This window comes from Pleurodeles waltl, chromosome 9 (genome assembly GCF_031143425.1).
Source record: "Pleurodeles waltl isolate 20211129_DDA chromosome 9, aPleWal1.hap1.20221129, whole genome shotgun sequence".
In the NCBI taxonomy this organism is placed as follows: Eukaryota; Metazoa; Chordata; class Amphibia; order Caudata; family Salamandridae; genus Pleurodeles; species Pleurodeles waltl.
This window is the reverse complement of record NC_090448.1, coordinates 886,774,525-886,786,840: the sequence shown is the minus strand read 5'-3', so window position 1 is coordinate 886,786,840 and position 12,316 is coordinate 886,774,525. Positions and strand designations below refer to the sequence as shown.

Genomic DNA, 12,316 nt, shown 5'->3' with positions numbered 1-12,316 from the left:
AATCCAACATACACAAGTCAAGATAGGAATTTTAAAAAGAATAAGAGTCTTAATCCCTAGAGAACAGTGAGAATGCTGTTGTTACACAAAGTACCTGGTTAATGTAAACAATAAAGTCGTACGAGCAAGTGTGCCTCGAAAGAGGCCAGCAGTGTCGATTTCTCACTTGCAAGCAAAACCGTATGTCATTCGTTCTCCAGTCGGGCCGGCGTGCGTAGTTTCTTCTGTCCCGCAAGAGAGCGATGAGTCGATTCCTAAATGGGCACCTCGGGTCCGGGCAGAATTAGCGTTGTTTTTTTACACCCATTGATGTTGCCTTCGAAATTCGGTTGCACGGTGTCAGGAAACAGTGCTGCCTGGGGCTTGCGTTGTTATCAGCAGCCGCCAGCGGGTGTTGTGCATGATTTCTCCAGCCGTGATGCATCGATCGCCAAGCCGCAATGTAGGTGGAGCGTCGATTTTAGCAGCGACGCCAGCGGCACGTCGTTTATCAGTCCAGTTGCGGGATGGTGTGTTGAAAGTTTCTCCGCACAGTGGGCTGTGCATGAATTTCTGTCCTTTTCCAGCAGCTTCACCTTCCAGGGGCCCAGAGACCGGTTAGGGCACCACTTGTCAGAGCAGGAGTCTCAGCAGAAAGACCAGGTGCTGGCAGAGAGAAGTCTTTGATGTCCCTGAGACTTCAACAACAGGAGGCAAGCTCAGTTCAAGCCCTTGGAGATTCTTCACCAGTGGGAAGTCGCGCAAAAGTCAGTCTTTGTCCCCTTTCAGGCAGAAGCAGCTACTGCAGGCCAACCCAGCAAAGCACAGTCACAGGCAGAGGGGCAGTACTCCTCCTCTTACTCTTCCCTATGGCAGAGGATCCTCTTGGTTCCAGAAGTAATCTAGTTTTCAGGGGTGTTTGGTCCAATACCTATACCCTGTTCTGCTTTTGAAGTAGGTTTACTTCAAAGGAAAGTCTCTGTTGTTCAGACTAGGCCCCAGCCACACACCATGGGATTGGAGACTGCATTGTGTGAGGGCAGGCAGAGCCCTTTTAGGTGTGAGTGACCACTCCTCCCTCCACTCTAGCACAGATGGCTCATCAGGATATGCAGGCTACACCCTAGCACCATTTGTCTCACTGTCTAGAGAGGAGTCACAAACAGCCCAACTGTCAAACTGACCCAGACAAGCAATCCACAAACAGTCAGAGTCACAGAATGGTTTAAGGAAGAAAATGCCTACATTGTAAAAGTGGCATTTTCCAAACTAACAATCTAAAAACCAACTTCACTAAAATATGTAGTTTTCAATTGTGAGTTCAGAGACCATAAACTCCATATTTCTATCTGCTCTCAAAGGGAATTTGCACTTGAAAGTTATTTAAAGGTAGTCCCCCATGTTAACCTATGAGAGAGATAGGCCTTGTAGCAGTGAAGACTGAATTTAGCAGTAGTTCACTGTTAGAACATGTAACACACAGCAGTACATGTCCCACCTTTAACACACACTGCACCCTGCCCATGGGGCTACCTAGGGCCTATCTTAGTGGTGCAGTACTTGTATAAAAAGGGAAGGTTTAGGCCTGGCAAGTGGGTTCACTTGCAAATATAATTGGCGGTTTAAAACTGCACACACAGACACTGCAGTGGTAGGTCTGAGCCATGTTTACAGGGCTACTAGTGTGGGAGGGATAACCAGTGCTGCAGGCCCACTAGTAGCATTTGATTTATAGGCCCTGGGCACCTCTAGTGCACCCTACTAGGGACTTATTAGTAAATCATATATGCCAATCATGGATAAGCCAATTTACACATATAATTTATACAGGGAACACTTACACTTTAGCACTGGTCAGCAGTGATCGTGTCCAGGGCAAACAAAACAGCAAAAACAGAGTCCAGCACACAAAAACAACGTGGGAAGCAGAGGCATAAAGTTAGGGGAGACCACGCCAAAGATGCCAAGTCTATCAGTCTGCAGTCTCCTAGCAGATAGGTGTTCATTTAACAGGTATAGAAATCTTTTTTAGGTTTAATGTACATCACCGGAACATATGATTCTTATCCCCACAAAGAAAGGACACTATTGTCTTTGAATTATTGCAACCTAAAGAAATCATTTAAAAACACAAATATGACAAAAATGATACAAATTAGAAATAAGAACACACTGGCTAGCTATAGTATAGTCCCACTACCTCTGAATGTAAGTGCATGTATTTTTATGTGGATGTAAACTAAGCATGATCAGGCAAAAAAAAGACATCACTCAAAGTACAAGAAAGCCAATGTCTGAAGTGAGCTGACCTGTTGCCCCACAATGTCTGCTGTGGTATGTGAAAGTAAAATGTGAATGGCAGTTGAAAAGATCAGTAATTGAGAAAGGATGATCCAAAGCCCCAATATATGTGTATGTTTTACTTGTGAATGTTCTGAGTACATAAGGTTTGCCTAACATCTAAAGCTCAAAAAGGAAAAAAGCTTGGAAAATGTAGATTTGAGTGACAAAACCAATTAAGCATCTGGAGGCTATTGGTCGAATTGTGCACAGAGGTGAGAGTAAAAACTTGAGCAGGGACATGGTGGTTTTGTAGGTGCTAGTATTAGAGATAATAGTGTGAAGTAAGTATAAGACACCTAGCTTAGTAGTTTGGAAGCGCAGTGTTTTTTGGAGAAAATCCGTATGGGAATAGCAGATTGTGTATCGTGGTTAGAGGCACAAGCCTTCAAATACATACAGTAATAAATACTTTAATATTGTGTTAGGTAAAGGTACTGTAGCAAGAGTTTGAAGGATGATGTATGATTAACAAAGTGTTTGTTCATAGCGGGATTGGGTCTTACTGTCAGGGATACAAAATTTGAGAGCACCCATACGTTTGTTCTGCTATGCTTACGATAAGGTCCATTTCAGGCCTAAATTCCCCTTGTGAGTACAAAGCTTTAAATCCCTTGTATATGTACAGTCCCTGCGAAAGCGGGTGTGGCTTGGAAACCATTGCTGACTTTGAATACTTTATCTATTTCCTAGCTTGATAAAGTGGAAGGAGTCTTTGAGCGGCCACGCGATGATGTAATTCGTGAGATCTCAAAGGCGTTGAGACAGGCATTGGGTGTTTCCCTCTTCGGCATTGACATCATCATCAACAACCAGACTGGCCAGCATGCGGTCATTGACATCAATGCATTCCCAGGTACAGTAGCAGACTTAATTCATTTCTTCAGTTCACATTTGCCTTAGTTCAGCCAATGACTGCCACATCCAACTGCAAGACATTTTCAAAAACCTCCCAACTGCCTCTAGTAATATTGTTGGAACCAGCTTGACTTTTCAATAGACTTCTGAACTCTATTCGCACTGCAAAGCCCCAATAAAAAAGTATTTCTTGAGGTATTGGTAGAGCTTCAGAGTGTATCACTCTTCTCCCACCTGAGCATCAGCACATAAATCCTTGAGTTTTGCTTTGGGTCCTCATGGTGGGACGGTCCAGTTTGAGTGCTTTGCCTCAGGCAGTATTTCTAGATGTTTGACTTTACACTTACCTAGGCACTTGTTTGTATAGAATATCCTTTGAGCCAAAAAAACTATTTTTCAATCTTTCAGGCATGACTGCTGCCGGATCTTTTTGTAGTAGGATGAAAAATATGTATGAGTTAAGGTATGGTTGGTTTATTGTATTGTATTGTAATAGTATTTATATAGGGTTTACTACCCCTGACGAGACAAAGCGCTTTTCGGCAAGTAGCACACTACTCCGGAACCCAAAAGGAATTAGTGGTGGATTAGTATATGAGTACAGTTTTAGTATTATTATGAATTAATTTGAGCCGCGGATATGTGAGTTTGTTAGTTGGATTGACTTAGAGTAATGGAGGGGTGGAGGAGGGAAGAATCTAGAAGTGTTAATTGGGAGTTTATGGTAATAGGATTTAGGCTTGGGATGAGTAAAGGGGGGATGGAGGAGGGAAGAGTTTGTGGAAAGGGTTAGGGAGATCATAGTAGCAGGGTGAGATAATTGAGGGAGAATTTAGTACAGTTGTTTGGGAGATCATGGTAGTAAAGTGAGTTTTGGTTGAGTTAGATGTGGAAGAGGAGGGAAGAGCTTAGGCAGGGTTATTTAGGAGATGAAAGTTGTAGAATGGATTTGGGATGAGTCAGAGTGGGAATGAAGGATAGATTGATAAGCACTAGTATAACAACTTATCTAGGATTTATGCAATGACCTATGAACATGTTAAGCATAGAATAACATACACACACACATACGTACACGCACTAATACACACACATATATGCACATACACATACATATACATATTTAAACCGTGAGTAAATATACATTAGTTAAACAGATTTAAAGAGTATGTGTGTAATTTATTGTTATGACATAGTAGTGATACATATTTTTTAAAGAACTATATATAACTAGAATACACACATAATCAGATAAAAAATATTTAACAACATAGGCATATGCAGTCCATAGCTATCTGAATATAGTGGTCATGAAGGAAAGAGCCGTATCTTAAGTAGTTTTCTGAATACAAGATAGTTATCTGGCTCTTATAGTTGCAATAGTGCAGAAAATATTTTGAGCCTCATGTAAAAAGCCCTTTTGCAATTGCAAACCCTGTGAATTGCAAAACAAAAGGGTTTTCTTCATGTACAAAAGCCCTTTTACGAGTCAGAAATGTCTGTAGTATGTGTGGCTATAAATACCCATGTTCTGCAAACTCCTGCCATCTAGTGTTGGGCTCGGGCGTTTGCAAGCTGTTTTACTTTGAAGAAGTGTTGTGAGTCATGAGGTATGGTGTGACTTCTCTTTTAGTTGGCAGTGCGCTTGAGCATCAACTTCATAGTTAAATCTTTCTCTGCCATCGGTTTTGAACGTGTACTTCCGCTATGTACAGATGCTTACAGGGTAAGTAACATTACCCCTTCTGAGTCATAACAGGACAGTGGCTTACAACTGCATTGCGGTCGCAAACCACTTGTGAGTTACAGACCCACAATTTGGTTTGGTAACTGATTTGTAAGAGGGAATGTGTCCATTTGTGACCCTTTCTCCTTTTGGAATTGGGGTGTCAGCGACTGGCAGAGAGGGGGTTAAAAGGCTGTCTGCTCCCTCCGAAGTTTTCAAAACTGAAAGTTCCTTTCTTTAAAAAAAAAAAAATGGGAATGCAACACTGTTCCTGGAATGAATATGGGCTTAAGTTGTTTTTCAGTTTTGAAATGCAATCATAGTAATAGTATACTAATGTACTTTCAGGCCACCAGCCATGTGATTGCAACCAAGCACACAGGGGTCGCAAATTGCGACATGCTTAATAAAACAAAAGGATATGAATTAGGCTGGTCTTTCTGAGATGTCCTGGGATTCAGTATATTGTGAACCAACCTTTTAGCACATCAGTTGGTTTGCAGAATACTATTCCATTCACAAAAAAGTTGGTGCACAATATGGAACCACTTTTTGTTAGTAGACTAATGTTACATCAGACCTATTGTTTTCCCTCTGCACAGCTAATGTTGTGCTTCCCTCTGGAGGACATGTGACATATTGGAGAGTTTGACTCCCTTGACTACTATTGAAGCACACTTTTGTTTTGGGGGACACTTATGAGTTTCTCGGAAGAGTATAAACACGAAAAATATGTGAAAAAACCCATAAATGTACTGGTTTGTTACACTTGTATGGAGTAAACAGAGCCACCCTGTCTCAGTGCTTTACAGTTACTGATTGTAAGGGAGAGGGATAAATTAGGTAATCTGATAGAGACTTCTAGTTGCAGATTCCTTACCTTAGAATTTTCCCCCAGGCGTCAGACTGGATTTGGAGATTTTTCTTCGAGCAATACCCTTGCGTGTCGGTAGGTGGTGTCGATCGACTTCACAGGCGCCGTGGTCGCCGTGATGACGTCAGGAGTAGTACTTAGATGCCATCCTCGCGCAGTGACGTCAGTTCTTTTCTTTCCGTGCCACGCGCTGATCCGTAGAGAGCTACCCTGGCTATTTTTGGGCCGAATTCAACTGTTTTGTCGAGTTTTTTTGTGTACGTCTTTGGTGCATCGAGATGTCCCCAAAGTCGTGCTCTGAGTGTCGGGCCATGCACCCGAAACCTTTGAGGGAGCGGTCCCTAAAGCTAATGGCGGCCCAGCACTTGACTCCGCGTATGTCCCAGTCTCGCTCGAGAAGAAGGTCTCTAGATCGGTCGCGGAGTCATCACCACTCGTCTTCTTCGAAGTCCTCGGGTCAAGGTAAGAAGAAGAAGAAGTCGAAGAAGTCCCATCGCTCTCCGACTTCACCCCGTTGCTTGGCCGACGCGACACGGGACGAGCCTCCAAGCACAAGGCCTCCGTCCTTGGAGCCTGCATCTGGGTCGACTCCGCACTTCCCCGAGTTTCCCAGAGCGACTCCCACCCAACTTAAGGAGTTTTATGAGGCCATGTGCCTCATCTTTGGGCGAGCTGACCCCGATACGGCGCCTTCGGGCCCAAGGGGTTCCGCTGAGGGGCCTTCGTGTTCCGCGCTGGTGGCTTTGGCCCCGGCCACTGATGTCGTCTCCGGATCCATGCGCAGATCCGCACCGACGCCAGTCGCACCTTTGCAACCTTTCCCGGCACTGGGTCGATTGTGGACGCTCCCAACATTGATCGTGCCCACTATCGACGTCAACCAAATTCTTATCCCCAATGACTCAGAGTCGGAGCGGCGTCGGCCGCCGCCGCCATCGGCTTCGGTGGGCCCTATTCGCCCGAGGTCAGATTCAGACCTTTTTTCATATGGGTACGAATACGGGGAGGAATTGGAGGGGTCCTTGGACCCTTATGAATACCAGGGTGACCCTGCTATGGACTGGGCACAGGATTTGGGCGAAGCCAGTGGTCTAGATACTTCTCCTGACGCTGGCATGCTGTCTCCTCCTACCGTGGCTACAGCGGAGGGACTACTTACAGTATGGTGGTCAGTAGGACAGCTGAGGTCCTTGGCCTTGAGCTACCTACTGTGGAAGTCAGGTCTAATCTCTTGACAGAGGTGCTTCAGCCTGAGGCTTCTACTTGGGAACCCCTTCTCCCATTCAATGAGGCCCTCACTGATGTCCTTTTGGGCACATGGTCGAAAACCAACACAGGGGCTCCTGTGAACAGGACTATCGCTCTCCGCCATCGGTCCGTGCCGAAAGACCCAAAATTCCTGTACCAACACCCTATGTCTGAGAGTCTTGTAATCCAGGCTTCCTCTTCTTCTGGCGCGTTCCCTTCCACATCCCTGGATAGGGAATCCAAAAGGCTGGAACAATTTGGCAAGAAGTTGTTTTCTTCCTCCAGCCTCACACTGCGGTCTGTGAACACCGCATGTATTTTGGGCCGTTACACCCACTCCCTGTGGGATACGGTTGCGCAAGCCCTGCTGCAGATACCGGAGGAGGCCCGTGCTATCGTCTCCCAAGCAGTAAAAGATGGGAGATACGCGGCAAAGTTCACTATCCGTTGTGGGCTGGATACGACCGACTCTCTGGGCAGATCGGTTGCGATGGCGGTGGCCTTACTGCGCCATGCCTGGTTACACACTTCTGGCTTCTCGGGGGATATCCAACAGTCACTCATGGACATGCCCTTTGATGGCACCCATCCCTTCGGAGACAAAGCGGACTCGGCCTTGGAAAGACTCAAGGACTCCCGGGCTACGGCTCGGTCCCTTGGTCATTCCTCCACCACACGCCCACCACAGTCCGCTTTTTGTCCCTTTTGTGGACACAGAAGGGGGGCTGTGTCGTGTCCTCTACCCAGCCACTGTGCCATGCACGCTGGACAGCCTATGCGTGGCCGAGGACGTGGAATCCCATGTGGCCGTGGGACAGGGCGCCAGAGGTATGTCCAGCACACCATTGCCCCCGCTGCAGCCTCCAAACCCTCCTAGTCTGTCCCCTCACTCCCACCCAGTTGGTGGCAGGATCCACCATCACCTGCCCCACTGGGAACATATCACAACGGACGGGTGGGTTTTGCAGATCATTCGGAAGGGCTACTCCCTCCCTTTCGAATCTGCACCACCACACATGCCACCATCCTTCCATCATCTTCCAGAGGATCATTTGGTGCTTCTCCGCCAGGAAGTCGCGGCTGTCTTGGCCAAGGGAGCTAAAGAAAGGGTCCCTGTGCCCAAAGTAGGTTGTGGTTATTATTTCCACTACTTTCTGATTCCAGAGAAGGACAAGGGCTTACTTCCTATCCTAGACCTTCGGGACCTGAACTCCTTCCTCAAGAAGGAGAAATTCAAAATGCTAACTCTGGCTCAGGTTTTTTCTGCCTTGGACCCAGGAGACTGGATGGTAGCGTTGGACTTGCAGGACGCCTATTTCCACATCCCCATCCTGCCTGCTCACAGACTTTACCTACGATTCGTGGTAGGTCACTTTCAGTTTACTGTGCTCCTTTTCGGCCTTAACAGCGCCCCTCGGGTGTTCACGAAAGTGATGGCAGTGGTTGCAGCTCATCTGTGCAGGTTAGGGGTCTCAGTCTTCCCCTACCTCGACGACTGGCTGTTGAAGGCGCCTTCACCCCAGACAGTCGTCTCCCACCTTCAGACTGCGGCGAACCTCCTGCACCAGCTGGGGTTCACTATAAACATGCAGAAGCCACACCTGACTCCCTCTCAGAGGCTCCCTTTCATTGGAGCTGTTCTGGACACAGTGCAATTTCAGGCTTATCCTCCTGACAAGCGAGTCCAAGACATTTAGGCTGTGATTCCGATCTTTCAGCCTCGGTCTTTGGTTTCGGTGAGACTGACTCTGAGGCTGCTGGGCCTCATGGCTTCCTGCATCCTGCTAGTAACACATGCCAGATGGCATATGCGGGCTCTGCAGTGGGACCTGAAGTTCCAGTGGGCGCAGCATCAGGGAAATCTCTCCGACATGGTCCAGATGTCGGAGGGGACTGCGAAAGACCTGCAATGGTGGCTTTCGAATCCAAATTGGGTCAACGGCAGATCCCTCTCCCTTCCCCAGCTAGATCTCTCTATAGTGACAGATGTGTCACTTCTAGGTTGGGGCGGCCACATGTGGGAGGTGGAGATCAGAGGCCTCTGGTCTCCGGCGGAGTCGGGACTCCACATAAATATGCTGGAACTTGCTTGCGTTAAAAGCATTCCTTCCCTCTTTCAAAGGGAAAGTGGTGCAGGTGTTCACGGACAACACTACCGCCATGTGGTACTCCAACAAACAAGGCGGGGTAGGGTCCTGGACCCTTTGTCAGGAGGCACTACGCCTCTGGACATGGTTGGCATATCAGGGCATTACTCTGATGGTTCAACATCTGGGGGGCTCTCAACACCAGAGCAGACGAACTCAGCTGCCGACGCACAGTCGATCACGAATGGCGTCTCAACCCGGAGGTGGCGCAAGGTCTCTTTCTCAAGTGGGTAGAGCCTTGGTTAGATCTGTTTGTACCGAAAAGAACACGCATTGTCAGCTGTTTTGCACGTTGGAGTTTCCAAGGCAGCACTCGCTCAGAGGCGCTTTTCGTCTCGAGTGGAACTCCGGCCTCCTTTAGGCCTTCCCGCCTATCCCTCTTCTGCCCAGAGTTCTCAAGAAAATCAAGTACAACTGGGCCCAAGTTATCTTGGTGGCTCCGGACTGGTCTTGAAGAGTGTGGTATCCAGAGCTATTGAGCATGTCAATAGATCCTCCACTCAGACTGCCTGTTCAGGCAGATCTTCTGCTGCAGCAGCAGGGGACGATTCTCCACCCGAACCTGTCCAACCTCCGCCTTCATGCGTGGAGATTGAGCGGCAACAGTTGACGGCAGTTGCCCTTCCACCCGAAGTCTGTAGGGTTATCTTGGCAGCCAGGCGTCCATCGACTAAAACTATATACGCCTGTCGTTGGAATAAATTTGTGGCATGGTGTACTAACAAATTTATTGACCCCCCCCTTCTGCCCCTCTGTCAGAGGTTCTTCTGTTCATTCTTTCTTTAGCCTAGCAGGGCTCTGCTTTGGGCACCCTTAAATGGTATTTGTCTGCCATTTACGCCTTTCTTAGGCTTCCTGATCTGCCCTCACTCTTTAAATCTCCTATTGTGAGTAGGTTCTTAAAAGGTCTTACCTACTTATTTCCTCCCACTCAGTTCATCATGCCTCAGTGGGATCTTAATCTTGTACTTACTTACTTAATGTGTACCCCCTTTGAGCCAATGCTTAATTGTCCCTTGCGTCTCCTCACATTCAAAACTGTCTTACTTGTCGCTATCACCTCTGCTCGCAGGGTGAGTGAGCTTCAGGCCCTTTCTTCAAAGCCTCCATACTTGTCTGTACACCCTGACAAAGTGGTGTTACGCACTAGAGCTTCCTTCCTTCCTAAGGTGGTTACACCATTTCATGTAGGCCAGTCCATCACTTTGCCTACCTTCTACGCACCCCCACATCCTTCCCATGAGGAGGAGAGACTCCACCGTCTGGACCCAAAAAGATCGTTGGCGATATCCTCAATCGTACTAAAGATTTCCGGGTGGACGATCAATTCTTTGTTGGCTATGTGGGTGCGAAGAAAGGGAAGTCGGTGCAAAAGCGTAACATCTCTCGATGGGTGCTTCATTGCATCAAACTGTGCTGCGCTTTGGCTCCTGAAGGCTTGCATGCTCATTCTACCAGAGCAGTTGCTGCTTCCACTGCGTAGCACACGGAGTTCCTGTCCTGGATATTTGTCAGGCAGCTACGTGGGCATCCCTGCACACGCTTGCTAGGCATTACTGCCTGGATAGTCAGGTCTGTTGTGATGGCTACTTTGGTCGTTCGGTCCTGCAGGACTTTCTAGTATGAACTTGGTTCGCAGCCCACCACCGAGGATGGCATTGCTTGGGTATCTATTCTAAGGTAAGGAATCTGCAACTAGAAGTCTCAATCGGATGTACAAGTTACTTACCTTCGGTAAGGAAATATCTGGTGGAGACATATTCTATTTGCAGATTCCTTACCGCCCACCCATCCTCCCCGCTTGCAAACTGATTTCTAGGGACAGGGATTCCTTCTTTCTGGTCCTTAGCTCTGGCGCACCAATCTCAGTGTTCTTAGTGGCTCTGCGCTCTGGCGTGGAAAGTCGTTAAAAGAAGCTGAGGTCACTGCGCGAGGGCGGCGTCTATGTCCTACTCCCGACGTCATCACGGCGACCACGACGTCTGCGGAGTCGACCGACGCCACCTACCTACGCGTAAGGGTATTGCTCGAAGAAAAATCTCCAGATCCAGTCTGACGCCTGGGGGAAAATTCTAAGGTAAGGAATCCGCAACCAGAATATGTCTCTACCAGATATTTCCTTACCAAAGGTAAGTAACTTGTACTTCATGCACTCTGACAACACACAAGTACAGGCTCACATGGTACTCCAGAGCATTGGCTAGGCAGGTGTTCATCTGTTGAGCTTAATGTAAGAGGAGTATCCGTCCCAGATCCTCATTGGCATCAGACAGAGATTATAAGCAGTGGCTACCATCATGTTTGATGAAGGGGGGCAGTGTTCAAGAGTGCACCAGCCAGACAAGGGAGTCTGCATCTTCCGCTTCCAAATTACAGAGGGGCACGCCATGGTACCAAAATCCCAAAATGTAGCTTCCTCATAGGTTACCCCTCATGGTTTCTTGAAAGGTGTGCAGAAAGCGAATTCAAAAGTATTCAAAAAAGTGGTGGGTAGAATGCTTGAATTATTCACAGCCACTGGTAACTTCTCGGGGCTGCATCCCAGTCCATTGTTACTTTGCACACCTTTCCACCTCATTAGCCCTAATAAGGTGAAACCGGTCTTGAGTATTCTTGTGTTTTGGGTCAGTGAGGATCTGGCTTGGCAGTGTGGTCTGACTGTGTCCATTAGACAATGATTGAAACTGATTTGCATATGGCAGGATCCTAACTGAATTGACATGTTGTGCAAACTAATATTGGGATGTGGCAGAAGTAATTGCCATTGGCTGAGATTAATTCAAGCATTCCATCCATCACTTTTTTGTATACTTCAGCAAGAGCCAAGTCAAGCCTGATAAAACCCTAATGTCCAGCTTTCACAGCACCTTATCTGTCTCTCCTCCGCAGTGCCTTAAAAATTAGAGATGTGCCTTCAGAAGGAAATAGGTTAATTAATTTTTAGCTCATTTTTTGTGCTTTTAAATGGATAAAGGCTCAACCAGTAGTTGCAAATTTGTGTGCAGACTTGTCCTTCTACAAGGTTTCTGCCACCAAGGTGGCAGTTATTTTAATACTCCTGCAGTATTAATTTTCGAACCGACATTTCACTAGCACTTGATAATGTAATAGCCAAACCATAGTCCACATTCTGGTTTCCATTCT

At 47.1% G+C, this 12,316-nt stretch overlaps 1 protein-coding gene across 1 annotated transcript in view; it reads left to right on the top strand.

Annotated features, from left to right (window-relative positions):
* Positions 1-12,316, top strand: part of ITPK1 (inositol-tetrakisphosphate 1-kinase) — a 480,681-nt gene that overhangs the window by 445,269 nt on the left and 23,096 nt on the right. Inside the window, exon 10 of the mRNA XM_069208217.1 lies at positions 3,013-3,175. Coding sequence (XP_069064318.1) covers positions 3,013-3,175 — 163 coding nt within the window. The remainder of the gene's footprint in view (positions 1-3,012; positions 3,176-12,316) is intronic.